The 19,169-nt window shown below is 36.7% G+C and overlaps 2 protein-coding genes across 2 annotated transcripts; one reads left to right on the forward strand and one right to left on the reverse strand.

Moving 5' to 3' along the window:
* On the reverse strand, nucleotides 1-4,255 carry LOC124138818 (ribonucleoside-diphosphate reductase small chain-like). Its single transcript, XM_046505700.2, has 8 exons — nucleotides 4,042-4,255; nucleotides 3,540-3,602; nucleotides 2,746-2,775; nucleotides 2,298-2,582; nucleotides 1,803-1,936; nucleotides 1,369-1,597; nucleotides 787-1,005; nucleotides 1-446 (listed from the first exon to the last, which is right to left on the reverse strand). The coding sequence occupies exons 1-8, from the start codon at nucleotides 4,135-4,137 to the stop codon at nucleotides 291-293; spliced, it is 1,212 nt and encodes a 403-aa protein (XP_046361656.1). The 5' UTR covers nucleotides 4,138-4,255; the 3' UTR covers nucleotides 1-290.
* A 499-nt stretch (nucleotides 4,256-4,754) lies between these two features.
* LOC124138820 (O(6)-methylguanine-induced apoptosis 2-like) lies at nucleotides 4,755-13,385 on the forward strand. Its single transcript, XM_046505701.2, has 9 exons — nucleotides 4,755-4,885; nucleotides 5,816-5,937; nucleotides 7,194-7,292; nucleotides 7,847-8,026; nucleotides 9,158-9,272; nucleotides 9,750-9,853; nucleotides 10,526-10,590; nucleotides 10,849-11,045; nucleotides 11,621-13,385. Exons 1-9 carry the CDS (start codon nucleotides 4,786-4,788, stop codon nucleotides 11,686-11,688), a joined length of 1,050 nt encoding a protein of 349 aa, XP_046361657.1. The 5' UTR covers nucleotides 4,755-4,785; the 3' UTR covers nucleotides 11,689-13,385.
* Nucleotides 13,386-19,169: the final 5,784 nt, after the last annotated feature.

A 19,169-nucleotide genomic window follows, 5' to 3' on the forward strand; every position in this document is an offset into this window, starting at 1 on the left:
CTTATTAATATAAATTTTTATTAACAATTATACATAAAAAAGGGTACTAAAACAGTTAACTAAAACAAGACAATACATACATGCAACTTAAAAAACACTAAATAACTTATTTTCCACACATTTTCAACGAATTTTAAAATCATTAAAAATGGCTGTGTTCCAATCAATGATTAAAAAAGTATTAAAAATAGTTCGCTGAATTCAATTGTCTCTGATGTATTCATGACGGTGGTGAGATTATGATCGCAGTTCAGGTCTTGATTCATAAACAGGTCTTTTGATTCCAATGTTTAGAAATCAGCATCCAATGTGAACTGATGGTTAGCAGATCCTCCGGACATCACACCCATTCTTTGATATTCACCAACTCGCTTTTCAAAAAAGTTTGTTTTTCCTTCCAAGGAAATGTGTTCCATAAAGTCAAAGGGGTTTTCTGAATTGTACACCTGCCAAACATAACAATAATTAGTACCAATGTCTGGTATGTTTATAGAGCATGTTATCAATGTTATACAATCAAAAGAATGTGCAACAAAACTGTTGTGGAAATAATTTTATGTAATACTTCATAATAGATAATGAAAGATTTCTAGTGCATCCTCCATATAAAGAAAAAGGTTAAGGATCCTTTCATATTACCAGTTAACCGTTATGCCATGCCACATTTTTTTAGCATACAATATTACGTAAGACATCAAATAAGTGTAGCAGATGTATAACTGAAAATGCCAAGATGCAAGAAAAGCTGTGTTCATATTTTTTTACTTTACGCTGACATTTCCTTACCTTTTCACACTGAAGTTCAACAAGAAGTCTGTCAGCTACAAATTCGATGTATTGCTTCATGAGATCACAGTTCATGCCGATGAGGTTTACAGGCAGTGCCTGTGTGAGGAATTCTTGCTCAATTGTAACAGCTTCCTTGACTATTTCATAGATTCTTTCTTGGGAAGGCTTGTTGTTCAAGTGGCGGAACATCAGACAGGCAAAATCACAGTGGAGACCCTTAAACAATAAATCCAGCAAATATTAGTTATGATCTTAATCATTTGTACGCCAACTTAAAGTTGTTTTTTTTAATCATTTGATTTACATATACTTGTGTTAAAATGACATTTGGTTGTCACAAAATGAAATGTGAAACATATTAAGATTAAAAGTAATTTCTTAAAATAGTTGATTTGAGTAAAATGAGTTTATACAAATATCAGTACTGAAAGGGTAATTATTTGTATTGTTTTCATGACAACTGTTTGCAAAGAAAAATATTTTTCCAGTTTGGTAGTCCAGAAAAGTAATGTGTTAAATCGTCACAATACTACCACTTTGCTGAAGAAACAAATTTTGTTTTTAGGGAAAGTAGCTTACCTCATCTCTGCTGATGAGCTCATTGCTGAATGTGAGACCAGGCATGATGCCGCGCTTCTTTAGCCAGAAGATAGCAGCGAAAGACCCAGAGAAGAAGATTCCTTCTACAGAAGCAAATGCCACAACTCTTTCTCCATATGAAGCCAAATCATCATTCATAAAGCGCATAGCCCAGTCAGCCTTCTTCTTGACACATGGCATGGTCTCAATGGCATTGAACAGGAAATCTCTGCAAGAATACAGTAGAGTTGTATAATGCACTAGTATGTAAAATATATATGCACCAACATTAAAGAAACAGCTAGACTGTCAGTGTTACAGAGCAACAAAATATGTGCCAAGAAGATGCCAACAAGAGTGACTGGAAATGTTTAAATGATAGTCGTAATGATTAGTTTTTATATTCAAAATTTAAAATATGTTGGTACCCGCACCTTTCTGCTGCATCTTTGATGTAGGTGTCGATGAGTAGGCTGTACATTTCACTGTGGATATTCTCCATGGCAATCTGGAAGCCATAGAAACACCTGGCTTCTGTCACCTGGACTTCCTGGGTGAAGCGTTCAACCTGAAGAATATAAACGGTTGATTCATTTATAACATGCAAGTTTGTCAAGACACTCAACGTTTGATGTGTTCACACTGTAACTTCAGAATACTTAACCAGACACAAATTGTCGACAATACAACAAGCTCTGCCCTCTTATAACCAATCTGAGTCAGGAATCAGTCTGCTGGTGGTGTGGCCTAGATTTTATAACAATTGCTTGGATAGCACACAATTGACCCTGAATCACTTGCAATTTAGCAATTAGCACAAACAAGGTTTTACAGTTTGGGTATATTGAACTGTCATTTCCTGCTAACTGGGCCCAAATATTGGTCTCTGATCAGTCATCTTTAACTTATAATTCAGTTAACTGGCTTACCAAGTTCTCATTAACAATGCCGTCACTTGCGGCAAAGAAAGCTAGGACATGAGAGATGAAATGTTTCTCATCATCCTTGAGCGTCTCCCAGTGGACAAGGTCCTTGGACAGATCAACCTCTTCAGCAGTCCAGAAAGAAGCCTCTGCCTTCTTGTACATCTGCCAAATGTCGTGGTACTTGATGGGGAATATCACAAAGCGGTTGGGATTATCACGGAGGAGGGGCTCATCTTCTTTCTTGAATAAGTTCATCTTTTTCTTGTGTGTTGGTGCTTTTTTGATTGGCTGTAAAAAGAATATATCTATGAGCAAAGGGAAAACAGTCATCAGACTATTTTGACTTCCGACAAATTATTTTAACTCAAACTTTCAATATGATTGTATCTATATTAACTTATTGTCCATCTGTCCCATTCAAACCTTGGGATGTGCGTTCCTCAGTTCTTACCTCATTGGTTCCATTTGTTGTTATAATATTCTGGAAAAAGAATAACCATAATTAGAAATAGTTTTTATTCATACTTCAAGTTCATCGCATCTAATAAACTTTTTATAAAGGAATAGTCAGACCCTGATATCTCGAACCATGTCTCTGGTCCATACCACCTCGCTATATAAATATGACTGCTTTTCTTGAACATTGGCCTCAGTCACCAAGATTTTAGTAAATATACCTAGTTTATGGGGTTGTGGGGCGGGTTGGGTGAAATGAGGACATACAGAAGCCTTACTAAATGTTGAAGAAAAAACTTCAGCCATTGTGTATATAAATTATTTACCCAACTCAAGTACTTAACACCTACATGAACCTAACATTGAGGAATTCCAAATCAACAAAAATTGAAAATAATTTTCAAACTATCGACCTAACATGTGGGGCCAAAACCCATAAACAAAATATACAAAAACATCTGGTCTTAAAGACTAATTTCAAGGTCAGGCATCACATGTCAACATCCAAAGCTTTGGAACTATGAGAACTTAAACGAGTAATAAAGGTGCCCTGAAATGCTATCTTTATCAAAGAAAGGAAACCTTCAAATTGTACAAATTCTACGTTCAGAAAGAAAAGTTCAATGATTAAAAATATTGGTTCGTTCATTCAGCAAATTAATTAAGTTATTAAAGGAAGGAATTTAGCAAATGCTTTACATCGCTACAGATTCGCATACTAATCATATACCCTTTAGATATACTCACGATAAAATGCATGCACATTGACAATTAGAAGAAAATACAAACCTGTTTCTGACTCTCTCCCAAGACCTTGATTTTCTTCACAGATACTGAATCTTTGTTTGGAACCTGAAAAGCGTTTAATTTTGAGGTTATGGGAAACCATACAGACAAAAGACGCCCCATTGTCACTCGCGCCAAAAAAATTCTTTGTTCATATTGTCTGAGCAAACAATGTGAAATTGCGAAAACATTATCCACAAAACAACTTTCAATCTCGTAAGCAAGACGTAGTCCCAGTTATCAAATGATTAGGACACGTTTCCCATGTTTCTCTCATCAGAAGCAGACGTCTTTTCAGAATCATCAGACAACAAAAACTTTGGGGAAATCAAAATCTTTTAAATAAATTAACAAGTATTACATTTGGCATGGACCATCTGACTACATTTTGTATAAAATTGGCTACCAGATCATAACTTGGAAAAATTTCCATTTGCACGAAAGCTAAGAGTGACGCCCATCTTCGCGCCAAATGTCAAACATGGAATTTTAGTGGTAAACATACCTCATTTTCGTCATGAATCTTCGTTCTTCCGAGCTGTGATGAAATGTCAGCGTCCTTGATGACAATTTTGGTTTTTGGTAGGTGTGAGGACAACATGATAAAAGTTTCAAGTAAAACGTTACAAAACCAAACTAAAATATTTGCCACAAAAGATACAAACACACTCTCTACCAGAATTTCAAGAGTCAATGACAAAAATCCGGGAAAAGATGTTCATAAACTCGCGCGCCGGACGATTATAGCCAATAGGATTTGATTTTACAATATGCGGACCAGCTGTCTTGCTTCGAATTCAATGATTGGACACTTGTGGTATAATCCAAAGGGGTGTCAGATTCTATGCGCAATATACATTGTCATTTCGTCAAGTTGTCACTTTGATCTGATAATATATTATTCGATATGGATTTATAGGGACATTTTCATGCATTTGTAGAAGGTCAAATCATTTGAATGTATGCATTTAATATGTCTAGCTAAGTGACCACCCCTATCGCCTGGACGAGTATATTTTGGTCCTCAGCAACGAAGTAGTACCCTGATTCAATTAATACGCGAGATCAAAGGTTACATAAAATCTGATTTGTTTAAAATTTACATTATTTGTAAATATTCCATAATATTATCATTTCTTTCATGTCTGAATAGCATCTTTCACCAAAGTAGGAGAGGGATGAAAGCTGAACTGTTACAATGAATATGGAACTATTTAGGTAGGAGTAACTTCCGGGAGGAAGTTGTTTCATGGCAGAATGTTTAGACATGGCTGACAGCATCAAAGTGATTGACGAAGATTATGTTAGGAGGATTCATAGTAGAAATCCTTCTGGCCACATCCACAAAGGTATATGACTTATCAAGTGAAAATCATTTCCAAGCATTTAATTGAGGATTTTGCTCCTTTCCCCACCAGAAACAGCCGTGAGCCACGTGCCTTGAATCAATCTGTCCACAGCCATGTTTACATCCTACAGTCTACTTTTATATTTGGCCCCGTGCTCTATGTTATTTTTGAATATTGATTTTTATGTTATGAAGAGACGAGTTAGGGCCCCAATTTCATTTTATGGGTGGCGTCAGTAGCCATGCCTATGCCTTCCTAGTTCTTTACTATGATCCATGTTATCCTTACAGTGCTACCTCCCACACTTTTCATAGACAAAATCACCCAACAGATTATAAAAGCTTTATGCATACTCATGAATTCAACATCTGACAACTGGAGATGGTCCTCACCACTGTGTATCGTATCGATTAAGGAATTGGGGTTCCGGACCAGTGTGCTAAATGTCATCACAATCTCTCGTCTATGTCCATTGACTAAAGTCATGACTCGTAATCTTAGTAAGTGTCCATCACCTATTCGACCCTTTCCACTCTGTTCCGTAACGTTGTAGTCATGGCTAAGTAAATTTGAACTAAGTTCAACAGTGTGGACGTAGCTCAGTCGGGCTAACAATCTGAAGGTTGTGTGTTCGAGTCCGACTGATTCTCAAAAACACTGGTTGCTTGTCTTTGAGACATTTCACCTACAACAGATTGTCCTGAGTAAAAGTTGTGGAACTGTATACTAAAGGTTCTCCATCAAGGGTTCCCCTGTCAAGATATCTTCAACAAAGATGTATAGTAATTGAATTCCTTACTTGTTTAAAAAAAATTGGATTTGTTTTGTAAGAATGTATTGTTATGATATTTACATGCAATTGCACTCCCATATTTCTTTTTCTTTTAAGAAACAAGTTCTGATCTGCTACATGAATAACTCTTTTACTAGGTCATGGCGTCGTTGCAGCAAATGCCTCTATTCCCACCAGGTTCCAGACAATCGTCACAGACAACTCCGACAAGAAGGGGTTCCTCAGCAGGGCCAAAAGATTCCAGTCTGATTCCAATATTGTGAGTTCAGTTAACATGATCTCTACTTGTTACTACTTATTCATGTAGTTCAATATCTGTGTGTGTCTCTAAGAAAATGAATCTCCGGCTAAACCCTGTCAATAATCACCAGTGACTTTAAGGGATGGTGTAAATCCGGCTGGGGTCCATGCAGGTAGCAAAGGTACCGTAAGTACCAAAGTCCCCAGTATGGTGGCCTAACTTTGGTTGCTGGTGATATATGACCCACTTTGAATAGTCAGATTTTATGGTTACATACTAGTTATAAATTTCTATCTGTGATAATCTGGTTCTTTTACTGTCCTTTGTCGATATGTTTTATTCTAATTTTATGTATTATTAATGTATAGCTTCTCATCACAATATGGCTGAAATATTGCCAATGTGACGTTAAATATTAATACACTCACTCACTCTAAGAAAATGACTTCTTGAGTCAGTGCTTTGTGATGTGTATTCTGGTTAAAATCAGAATATTTCCATCTTACTAGGAAGCAGTCGATAACTATCATGTACATTTGGTTAGGACATCAAACATACAGTTTACAATCTCATTTGATAATTTTTATGGCCAACATTCAAGAGTTTGAGAAATCTATAAACATTACCTGATGACTGACCTTAACCAGTTAACAGAACTATGTTACTCTCATTTTTTAATTGAAACAATATTATCGGTTATCTTAAAAATAATGTCAACAAATATTTGTCATATTTGAAGAAATGCTGCTAGAGAGCAGAAACTAATTCCTAGTTGCTAGTGTTGTTTTGAAATTGTTTTTAGACAAGCAAAAATCATCTAAAATGCTCTTCAAATGTTAGCACTTTTCAAGCCAGTATTTATCAAAGCTTAGTGTGGACAGACAGCCAAGTCATTAAAGACCTCATTTCCTACTTTCCTTACACCTTAATATAACTGAAATACAGTCCCATGTAGCATTAATCCAAACAAACTCCCTCAATCAAATCTTAGATCAAACCCTATGTTCTAACAATTAGTGCTAAGACACAAGGGTGGCCCAGTTGTCTAAGGCACTGCAGTATCCTGTGCAGAGTTGATTGTCCTGATTATGTTTCTAGGTTTTTCAGGAGTACAACATGCATGTGGGTTTCACCGAAGTGGTAAATATCTAAAATTTGCATCACATCAAGCTGACATGTTATGCTATTACTGAAGTACTGTTCAAAGCAGCATTAAACCAAATTCACACACTTTGTGATACATTTCTTCTCATGGATTTTTGTATTTTTCCCAGACTGAAGCCCCTGGGCCAGGAAGTTATGTACGGCACAATACAGTTGATAATATGAGTACATCCTTCTCTAAGAAAGGAACAGGAGGATTTGCTTCTAAGGTAGGCAATTGTGTAAACTCTACTGTAAATGGGGGTGGGGTGGGGTGTTTTTTTTGGCAGATATTGATAAAATAATGAAAACTCATTCAGGTAGCTCACTGACCGTATGAAATGCTTTATCTAAATATAAGTGATCAAATTAAAGATGCACACAATGGGCTGATAAACAATGGGGGTGCTTTGTAAAGATAATTTCGCTGATTTTCTATAGTACTTGCAGGGTAATCTGGGTCTTTCCTCGGGTGTCTCAGGTTATAATTTCGGGGTCTTAGCCTTCAGGCAGCCACATGTGGCACACTAGACTTCAATGATGTCATAACATTGCACATTCTCAGAAGGTCAGCACTACTATGGACATGATATAAGGTGAAACATGATTTAGTGATTGGGTGAGGAAGACATTCTGAACATTTATTATATTACTTCTGATTTTTTTTTTTATCTTTTCATTTTTTGGGAACAATAGTTTATCAAAATGATTATGCACTTACCTTTGGTTATTTTCATGGAACAATTGAAAGTGTTGTTATGTTTTTTTGTCCGAATGTTTTCAGTCAAAGCGAGGTATAAAGTATCACCTATCCAGTGCACCTGGGCCAGGGATATATGCTTTACAGAGTACACTAGTCACCAAGAAAGACTTCAACAAAGCTCCCACCTCAAGTGTTTTCCATAAGCCAATAGCTCAGAGGACAAGCAAGCTGAATGGTGTTCCTGCTCCAAACTCTTATAACGTATGTACACAGGGTTGTGTGTGTCATTTTGAAATGCTTAATGGTGAAGTATGCTCCCTGTTCTGATGTCTATGTCAGGTGCCTATTTCTGATGCCTGATATGAAACTGTAGTCTATCAAACAGACCCTGAAACAAATATATCCAATACAGCCCAGACAGCCTAGTCTAGATTTCTGCATCTGAAAATTAAGATAGTGAAACTCATAAACTGTGAGTCTCAGTTTCTTTATGTGTCTGACAATTTAGACAGGGTGGTGGGGTAGCCTAGTGGTAAAAGAATTTGCATGTCATGCTAAAGACAGCAGCTTGATTTCTCACCCAGGTACAATGCATGAAGCCTGTTTCGGATGTTTTCCCACAGTGATATTGTTGGAATACAGCAGGGCACTCAGATTTGTCTGTGCTTAAGCAGACTCTTTTTACTCTAGGGTTTCCATTATTTGGGTTATTATATGTAACTATATAACTGTTCTAAATATATAGGCTTGACTCAGAAAGTAAATTAACTCAAAATTGTGCTTCGGAAATTAGCTCTGTTGTACGCATGCTGAAAAAGCTTCATTGGGTATTTACGCGAACTGTTTTTATACATTTGAGTTTTTCATTCAATGCATGCTTTTCTGTACGCAAGATAATTGAAAGTAATTGGGTTTTGAATATTTTTGGGGAGTATTTTACGCAAATACGCAGCATATGCTAATGTTAATTTTACCCATTATTTTGTCATGCTTGTATTACATATAAAAAGTATATATTTTTACATTTCATTCTTCATATAAAGATATTGTTCAGCTATATTGTGATGCATGATTATTGGTGATGACTGAAACCAGTTACCCAGTAACAAACCCATGATCTAAATGTAAGTGTCCAAATCAAATGTGAAGAAATTTATTCCGTAATTCACAGAATCGGTACATGATTAGATACAAACAGTCATCAATTATATGACATCACAAGCTTTTTGAAGAAATGTGTTGTTTCAAAGTTTAAAATAACGAAACATTATTTGTAAACCTGTTATGATGGTGATATTCAGCAGATACAGTATAAGTATAACTAATGATTATTCAACCCCAAAACCCATTAACTCAACTGATTCTCAACTGTAGGATATTCTGTTGTTGCAGGTGTTGAAATACAAACCAGGGAAGGTCAACAATGTTAGTGCTGACTCAGCATTCAAGTCGCAATCCAAGAGAGATATGTTGAACACAAAGGAGGCAGCATCACTGCCTGCACCATGTGAGTTATCTTACTTTATATTAGCGTATTCCAGTGTGTGTCTCTGTCAGGTTGCTAATATATCGGAAATTAACTGAAGTTTCATTCATAAAGAATGTATAATAAGACCATGACAAACTTTACATGCTAATAAGACAAATGGTGCAACTCCCGTCATGGATCTGTGATGTCACATGTGATGCGTTCATGAGTATCGGTTCACACAACATACCAGTATGTTCATTGGTGGATCGAACCAATGTAATATCACTTAAATATGAATAAGTCTTCATGTATTAACCAACATGTATGGTATTCACGTTTCTTTTGACAGTGAATATATGTAAAGGATCTGTTAGTGTAGAAAGGGTTATAAGATATTACACAAGCTTCAAATAAATATAGAAAATGCTGTCCAGGTGCAGTGTGACAGATATCAGTAATGACCGAAGATTTGAATGTTCATATTGTGTGTGACCATGTTGACCTTCCATACAGGGCAGTACCAAGTAAAGGATGACCTGCTTCACGGATCTGTGAAGGCTCCGGTGTCAAGTTTCCGCTCCAGGACTCGAAGACAGATGCAAGCAGATCCTCCCGCTGTAAGCTGATGTTTATTCCTTCCAGATTAAGTCGTTGTTTTGCTGGTCTTTCTCAGAAAAAATAACTTAGGAGAGGCAGGGAAAAAATCAAATCCATGGTTTCAAAGGCTTAGTCTTCAGTGCAGTGTTTTGAATAAATGAAAACATGGTTGACAGACTAGGATCTCATCGGAGCAATATCCCCCAGTTATGATAATAAGTGTGGTTTTTAAATGATGGATTACATCTGACAGGGCCCTGTTCCACAAAGCAGTCTTAGCGCCATGATGGTTGTAAACCAATGTTAAAGTATGGGAGTTATGATCACCTTTGCGCTAAGAACGCTTTGTGGAATGGGGCCATTGTCTCTCCTCTTTACATTTTCCGCAGTGGCAAGGTGTCAGATATATAGCAAACTCTTTACCTATGCAAAATATTTATTGTGTCACAATGTATTTTACAGGTTTATTTTTTATTGCCTTGAATATTAAAACAGTGTTTGCAACATGAATAGTCAACCAGATAGAAGACATGAATGATTACTTTTGACTTCCATGGAATAACAGACTGGCATCTATTTGGAACACTGCTCTCATTCTATATTTTCTTAATCCATGACTGTTTACCCTATACCATTTTTTCAAGATGCTAGAATTCCTTAGAAAGGTTAAAAGGTGAATTATCTATTGACAGGTTCCTGGACCAGGCACATATTTCTCATCAGGAGACAGAGAACAAGTCAATAAGCAACTATTTCCGTAAGTTATATGTCTGGTTGTAAGTGAAAGGGAAATATTTGGATTATCTCCCCTTGACCATGTCTGACGTGATACTCATACACAGAATCAGAAGTCAAGTCATTACTGTATTATTATACTCGGATCATATTTCAAATAAATGTTCTTAGATTTTGAATGTATTAAAGCAGTAACTAATCAAAATTAATTTGATTTTCATAATTGACAAAAAATGTCTATATAGAGACTTTTATATGAAAATAATCTTAATATTTGCAGGAAGAAGCATTATTTGTGTATCTCAGCCCCAGCAATGCCCCTCCCTCCTGCCCCACCCTCCCCTGGGCCTGGTAGCTATGAGATGGTGGACTACGAGGGGGCGCCCAAGCACTATATGTCTAGTGCAGCATTTGTGTCGGCATCCAATAGGTGGACAGGAGATGCGACCATGTTAACTGTGGATTTGCCAGGACCAGGTAATACAGACTCAATGTTGTTCATTTGGTGTCTTACAATTTTTGTAGTCGCTAATGAAGACGGTGAACGCCTTTAATTTGGTACATTTCATAAAATATGTTCCTCACTAACATTAGATTTTTAGTGGTGAAAATTTGTGATGTTTTGAGGACATGAAAGTTGTTGAAACTTTAAGAATTCATAAATATTAGCCATGGGATGGCTCATATCACTTAGTTATATTTTAGTAAGTCAATGAGAATTAATTATATTATTTCATGCTGATTGACAGTTTTATGCCTATTTTTCCATTGTTTTGTTTGTATGTGAAATGGACAGAAGTAAAGTTAAAAGGCTTTTGATTTCCAAAATTAATTTACTCATTTTTTTATGAGCTTGTAGTTCAATCTCCAAAACGTTTGATGTGATGGGTTGGTTTCTTTTATACACAAACAAGTTCAGGTGCAAATAGGGTCAGTTCAAAGGGAGACAACTCTTCCAGTATTGTTACTATGTTTGTAGTTGTTTAGGAAATTTGAACTTCCATTAGCATTTTGTGTGTTCACTACTTGATTATTTTCTTTTACCCTTGCAGCTCACTATCGGCCACTGACAGTCGGAAAACAGTCATTCATTTACAATTCAGCAGGAAAGTGGATATAGGATGCATGCATTTAATAGGTTGAATCTTACTTCTCTACAAGTTTGTTCACCCTCAAATCCGTCCAGTATTAAAATCATTCTATTTTTAAGATGAATCAACAGGCTTTACAGGAGGAATGCCACTTTGATGGACATTGTACCTTTTATGAAGATGCGTTGTGATAGTAGCCTTTAACTATCGTTCACAAATTCCAGTAATATTCACAGGCAAAATGACAAATGCTTTTTGCCCTTGGCAACAATTTCAGTGTTAATATTTTTATGTTCTCTGATCATATATGTCATTCGATTTTAGGAATTATTGCCACAAATTATTTTGTTACTGCCACAAAGCTTAGTGTTATTTTGACATTCTTTTTCCTAAGCTTCTTGATTGTGAACTCTTATCATCAGAATGTTATTGTCAGTTTTTTCAAGAATTCATGAAAACAAAAGGGATGTGTATAATTGTGTTGATGCAAATGTTTCTGCTCCTTCCACGATAGCTTTCCAAAGAATTTGGATGTGTATTAACACTTACGAAACCAGCATTGTTTTGTGTCAATTTGACAAATTATTCATATATTTTTAGCATTGAACCTTTTAATGTGGATGTACATAATAGTGAATATATTACAGAATTGTTATATCTACATGTTTATATATTTATTATTTTCTATCCATTCTAGGCTAACTGTGATACTGTTAAAGTTGTTGTGGTGTATATATTTTCACATCAATTTTCATACATACAAGTTCCTGAACACTCAGTCTCTTTGCCTTGCTATTAATGCCTTACATTTATATTGGAACAAGTTGGAACAATGTAACACTATAGGCGCCTTCTATGTGATAACTACTCTCTAACACTTTTTTTATTTGATTGTCCCATTTGACTTTTACAGAGCCTGTAAGGTCATTCAAATATATATACTGAACACACAATTTATAGGTTCGTCAATATTTTTGGGGATATTTTTTATGAAATTCAACTACCAAAAAAATATCCCAAAAATATTCATGATCCTTAATATGTTCAGTTTATGTTGAAAGTTTTTCAAATTTTTAGTATAATTTCAAGATGACATTGAATTTTTGCTTTAAAAATTCATTGGATTATCCTGAAATTCAATAAGTTCAGTTTCTTGAAAAATCAGCATGCTTGAAACAGTCCTAACAGGATTCTGCTGATCTGAATCTTGTATATCTACTTACCCATTAGGTACCACTTGCAATAAGTGTCTGCTTGAACATGACTAATGTCAGTGACATAAATGGAGTGTTAAACTGTATGGAGTTCACTCCTATGATATTAAGTCAGAGAATTTGAATACAGTAGAAATTAAGTCTTTGAAAGGCATTTAGAAGTGATACACATAAGGAAGAGAATTTATGGATGTCAACTTCTTTATTATGAAGAACACAATGTTTCAGAGTATATACTTATTCCTTTATCAGGTGATGAAGATGAAGAAGTAAGCATATACTCCAAAATTTTGTGTTCTTCATAATAAAGAAGTTGACATCCATAAATTCTCTTCCTTAGAAGAAATGAAGTTACAATTTTTATGTTTACATAATATTGTAGTGAAAATATGATTATCAAAAGGCAAATGTCAGTTGTTGAGTTAAAATACAATCCTTTGGATAAATTACCATATCAGAACTCAAAGAATATTGTGTTGTTTATGAAGACAATAAATTTTGATTAATATGAATTCTGAATGTGTCTCTTTATTTGCGTTAGAAATGAATATTACAGTTTTAAAGTTATGTTGCACAATATACTCCTCCAAACAAGTTATAGAACTGTCACAATTGGAAGGATATGTGTCGTCATACCAACCAGCCATGACAGATCAACTGTAGTCATATGAAAAAATTGGGTCTTCTAAACTTATTTTAGTAGTATATTAAGACCAGTACGTTTAGTTCATCTACAATTTGGTGTATAGTTCTTGTACTAACCCAGTTTTAAAAAAATGGAGAGTGAATATTGTTTCAGAATCTATTTTTCACAGCTGAATGAGCAAAATCTTCAATGCTATTGTAATATGATTTACAAATCATACCGACATTGATGTTGAATTAAACCCATTTATTAATAATATTTTTAGGCTAGGTCTTTACCTTCTGTAACTTATTTCGTGAATTTTGTTGAGGTAAGAAACCTAAATCAATACTGACAATTCTTTTTTTTTATATTCGAACGACATCTCGGCTTATAATATTCCATACAGTTTACGAACATGTATTACATAATTTCTGGGTGTTCCAGTGTGCTTTGTGTTTGAATAATCCATGACACTATATTTCGTTAGTAGTAATTCAAGTGTCTGTTGGTGGCACTTTTCGCGACCCTTCCTAATCCTTAACTTTACCTTCATTGCATAATCTTCCCGACTCAAATCAAACGGTCATTAAGAAGACAATATGGCTGCTCCATGTTGTAAGGCAGCTGTCATGCTGTGTCAATAACATCGATTGTTGTTGCCATGTGTTAATTGCGCTTGACGTGGTGGTGTCAATTGGCGTGTAGACTGGAAATTGTCCTCGCGAGATAACACCTACGTTTTAATGCTCTCAGTCCCTCGTTAAAAAAATTATTTAATCTTTAGAGACAGCATTTATGACATCATTTATATTTTTCTTTTTGCCTTTGTTAGGTATGTGATAAATGAACCATGATTGTCAGTTTCGGTTCCTTTTAAGCTTTGATCTATTTCTACATGTGCTTGTTACGATGTCAAGACAAGATTTTTGCGTCAAGTTGGGGCAATCATGTTTTTTGTGTGTAATATCACGACCCTTTGGTGAGATTACTAGAAAAGACGTAAGAGGTAAGGTTAGCCATTAAAATTGCGTAACCGACTTCAACCCGATAGCAGGTGTGATGTACTGTGGTGAGCAGACGACAATCTGTTCATTACCGTTTCGAAGATAGTTTACAGGTCTGTCACATAGTTGTTTGGGGATATTCACATGGAAAAAAAAGAACTCCCCATTTTATCTATGCTGAACTTACACGTATTTTGAAAATGTTTACTTATGGTATTTAACCCAATTATAAATGTCAAATATACTACCGATGACTGCTGGCATATCATTGCAAGAAAACTATCTGTTATTGCAGAGCCACACGTATGGACTCATATCATATAACGCAGAGATGCCTCTGAAAGGAAATTAGCAATCATGTCACAAGATAACCAATTTCAGTTTCTGTATTTCTGTGTGGATATGTATTAATGTAGCCACGCTTTAATCAGATATATCTACATATAATGTTTATTATAAACATGTTAAAGAAGATTGATGATATACACGAATGTGTCTTGGCCAAATTTGCGATGACCTCCAGTTCAATGTTTTACCCCTAATCAACAGACTTGTAACATTTTACAGTTTGAGCATACATGTAACTTATTAACATATTTATGTCAACGTGCAATGATCCGAAAAGTGAGTGAGTAGGGTTTTACGTCGCTGTTATAACAATATCATGGCGGTGGACAACCATTGTACCCATGTGTAGAATCAAACACGAACCTCCAATATTGCGAGCTAAGGTTTTAGCCACTGGGCTACCTCATCGCAACTGATCCGAAAAGAGGATTAATGTGACATATCATGCAGGACTGATTAATTTGCTATTTGGGGGTGGTGGATAGCCTGTTGGTTATAGCGTTCGTTCGTCACACTGAAGGCCCAGGTTCGATTTCCCACATGGGTACAATGTTTGAATCCCATTTCTGGTATCCACAAACGTGATATTTGTAAAAGCAATGTAAAACCATACTCACTCACTCACTCACTCACTCACTCACTCACTCACTCACTCACTAATTTACTGACACGTGAAGATCCGGGGTAGAATAGGTCTTCAGGAACCATTTCTTGCTGTAAAAGGCTTCTGTTTGTCGTAAGAGGCGACTAACGGGATCGGGTGGTCAGGCTCGCTGACTTGGTTGATGCATGTCATCGCATGTCAATTGTGTGGATCGATGCTCATGTCAATCACTGGATTGTCTGGTCAAGACTCGATTATTTACAGACCGCCGTCTTATAGCTGGAATATTGCTGAGTGCGGCGTTTTAAACAAACAAACACAAAGGGTTTGTTGAGGTTTTACGCCACTTTTAAAAATATTGCAGCAATATCACGGGGGTTGGTAGCAATAGTGGGCTCCAGGGTTGTATCCATGTAGGGATCGACCCTGGAGTTTCCTTGTGATTAGCTCACTTCTTTACCACAAGGCTATCAGACCCCAAGGAACTCATTAAGGGGGTGATAAGCGTATGTAAGTTATTGGTTCATGTTAAGAAATATGTAACATAACACAATATATTTATGAACGATCTGTATGATGAGCAGGACACAGCTGACCAAGTGGTCAAATAACGCGCTGCAACACGATGTGCACAGTTGCGTTCCTCGGCCGCGTCAGGATCCGCAGATCATTTGTGTCGAATCCCTTGTTTACCATCAGGAATGCGTCATAGAAGCTAACATACCTCGCACTTTTCGTCCATTAGTTAGATTATATTAATGAATACACAAGTTGTAGAAGTTGTATGATATAGCAATAATCATCAATAGCATTTTATAATCTCATTACAATCAGATCTTAGTGTGCGCTACCGCTACAAAATGTTTAGCGAGAACTAAGATATTACTTAATGAGATTGAACATTTCAGTCATTATCACAGTGTCATTGGGTCCCAGAAGTTTTCCACTACGCTCAACGTACACTATTGTTTCCTCTTTTACTCAGCAATAATGAGTTTTTAACGACTAAAACGTCTTTCAAAACGCAACTGATAATTAATTCAAGACAAATATAGCTCTACAAAAATGTTTGACATGCGTTTGAAGTTTTCATTGGGGTAAAAAGCAATCATTAATACACGTCTTATCCCTGGCACTGATCACAGTTTTAATTGAGCCATTTTGAAGACGATGACAATTTGAAAGTACAGTTCAGTGATTGTCAAAGTTAAACGGTGTCATCAATGCACCTCTAACACAATCAGAGCTCCACAACAATCAAACGCATTCCTAAACTGAAAAAGCTTCGGTGTCAGGACTTTGCCGTTCGAACGCTTTTGTAGAAATACAGCCCACCTCAGCGAAACCCCAACTGTAGAATTTTGAATAGTTTTTGTGACAGTGGTGTTAACAAAAGGAGCAGATTCGAGACAGACTTCACGCCTTCGCGTGGGGCCAAAACCTACAAGAAGTCGTCTGATGCTCTCGGTTTATGAAACAAGAACCGAGCATGCGTAAAACGATCTTTCATTTTCACCTAACGCCTGTTTGTCACGAAATAATATGATACATCGATCATAATCCCGTTGATTGATTCTAACATATCAGTGGTAGTAATTGTAACTCCCTTAATCCAAACGCCATTTTATATAGCTCAATAACTATATAGATTTCTTTTGTACCGAATGGTTTTCGCCGTCTAATCTTGAAAATGTATACGTAACGCTGCCTGCGCATTTTTGATGTGCTCCCTTGCTTAATACACACTTGATGAAATGTATTTATTGCTTAATTCCAATTCACAATGCATCGGAGTCGATAACGTATTCACGAGGCATCACGATTAATTCACATCACACATTCTTTGTCGGAACTCTTCAAGAAAGCATAAAAGAAAATGTAATGAATTTACGGGAAAAAGTAAGGTTGCCCCAACTTCAATGGTTACTGGTTTTGCTAGCAATAATTAATGATGGTACAGGCATTTGTCGTATGTGGAGGGTACGGATGGTCAGGTCACACGTCGCTATTCGTTGTGCAGAGTTTCTTCCCTTTGTCGTGTGAGGATCTGATGATCTTGTTTTGAATACAAGATTCGTACTGATTGTGATCGACTGTTTGTTTACAAGCTGATAGTAACAAAAAACGATATGTAGGACAGGGTAATTATTGTATTAATCTACTGAGGGATTTCGTATGAGTTTTTAACATTAGGGGTTGGGGGGTTGGGAGGGGTACATAGAAGGGACATAACTCTTAATAGCCACTGGTGGCGCTAGTCGGAAAGTCCAGAAATTCCAGCCGAGTTCAGCATGGGTGGAAATTTGGGTTTTAAAGTCAGTTAACTCCCTTGCATGCACCAGGATGTAGTCATTATGTCTTCTGCACGGCCATTATCATTTTGGCACGATTATAGTTTTTTGTTCGAAAGGATGAGGTTTACGCGTTGACATTTAAGCTAACGCATATAAGACGGTGTTCAAGGGTACAGTCAACTAATGTTATATGCAACAGACAAGATATAATTATGTGGTAAAGTTTAATATTGCGTCCAAAATTATTGCACTTATAAAGCGTGTTAGTGTGTGTGTGCGTGCGTTCGTGGGTGCTTTTAGTAGTCCGGGCTAATGCAGGCTTTATAGCGCTAGCCCACTGAGATACCATGCCGCAGTTTAACATGGGTACCCCACTCAGATACAGCATCCTGACTCCGAGCAGACCAGTCTTTGTTTTAGCCCTTTACTGCCAAACACCAGACAATGAAAGCAACAATACCCCATTTTAACGTCTTTTGGTATGGCGTGGTGGAAGATTAAACCCACTACCCTCCGCTCTCCGGGCGGGCCCTCTTTCCACTTATATAACCACAGAGGCTGTCTGGTAGTTATATATGGTGGACGTAAAACAAGTATAACATCTAGGATTGATTCTCACAACCTCGCATGTTGTGAGTGAGTTTGATTTTACGCCGCTTTTAGCAATATCACGGCGGGGTACACCAGAAATGGGCTTCACACATTGTACCCATGTCGGGAATCGAACCCGGGTCTTCGGCGTGACGAGCGAACGCTTTAACCACCTGGATTCCCGAGCGCCCCCCTAAGTGATGAAGGTCATAGACCTTTACAACTTTGGTAAAAGCAACGAGCAAGGGTATGGTGCTGACAAACCTAGAAACAATCAGGCCGATCAGATTCAAACCCATGATCATAGATTTCTGTCACACACCAAAGGGACGCAACGCTGCTCAAGAGATGTATATCGAATCGGAAGAATATGTTGTTTCACTAAGAATGCCTTTTGTTATACAAATAATATCTACACTGGTTAGCGTAGAAAATGACACAGTTTATGATTTGTTTCTCTGCCGAAATTATCCATCTCGTTGTCAATATCACCATTTCTGGTATCCGCCGCCGTGATATTACTGGAATACTGTTAAAAGCGGGGTAAAACCTAACTCACTCACTCACTGGATATAAGTTCTACAGATAAAGTTTTCTTTCACCTTATCAATCAAACTATGAAACAAATATCACATTGTATCAGTCATTTCTCCAACATGGAATAACGTTGCTGTTATCCCTACAATGACTCATGTACCAACACTGGAATACTCAAACCTGAGCACCAGTCACCAACCCTAGTTCTAACCAAACAGCGCACCAATATTAAAGTCCCATACCACGTGACAATAGACGGGCTATGTATATTGACTCGACAACAGAAAGCA

Source organism: Haliotis rufescens, unplaced genomic scaffold (genome assembly GCF_023055435.1).
Source record: "Haliotis rufescens isolate VD_foot unplaced genomic scaffold, xgHalRufe1.0.p SCAF_2, whole genome shotgun sequence".
NCBI classification, from domain to species: domain Eukaryota; kingdom Metazoa; phylum Mollusca; class Gastropoda; order Lepetellida; family Haliotidae; genus Haliotis; species Haliotis rufescens.

What these genes read in the sequence shown, in the direction of transcription:
- LOC124138818 (XM_046505700.2), bottom strand. Translation starts at nt 4,137, where the DNA reads ATGTTGTCCTCACACCTACCAAAAACCAAAATTGTCATCAAGGACGCT. An exon ending in TGGGAGAGAGTCAGAAACAG is followed by an intron (nt 2,776 to 3,539) that starts GTTTGTATTTTC and finishes TTCTTTTTCCAG; the next exon opens with AATATTATAACAACAAATGG. An exon ending in ATCAAAGATGCAGCAGAAAG is followed by an intron (nt 1,598 to 1,802) that starts GTGCGGGTACCA and finishes GTATTCTTGCAG; the next exon opens with AGATTTCCTGTTCAATGCCA.
- LOC124138820 (XM_046505701.2), top strand. Translation starts at nt 4,786, where the DNA reads ATGGCAGAATGTTTAGACATGGCTGACAGCATCAAAGTGATTGACGAA. An exon ending in CAGGAGGATTTGCTTCTAAG is followed by an intron (nt 7,293 to 7,846) that starts GTAGGCAATTGT and finishes GAATGTTTTCAG; the next exon opens with TCAAAGCGAGGTATAAAGTA. An exon ending in TGTGGATTTGCCAGGACCAG is followed by an intron (nt 11,046 to 11,620) that starts GTAATACAGACT and finishes TTACCCTTGCAG; the next exon opens with CTCACTATCGGCCACTGACA.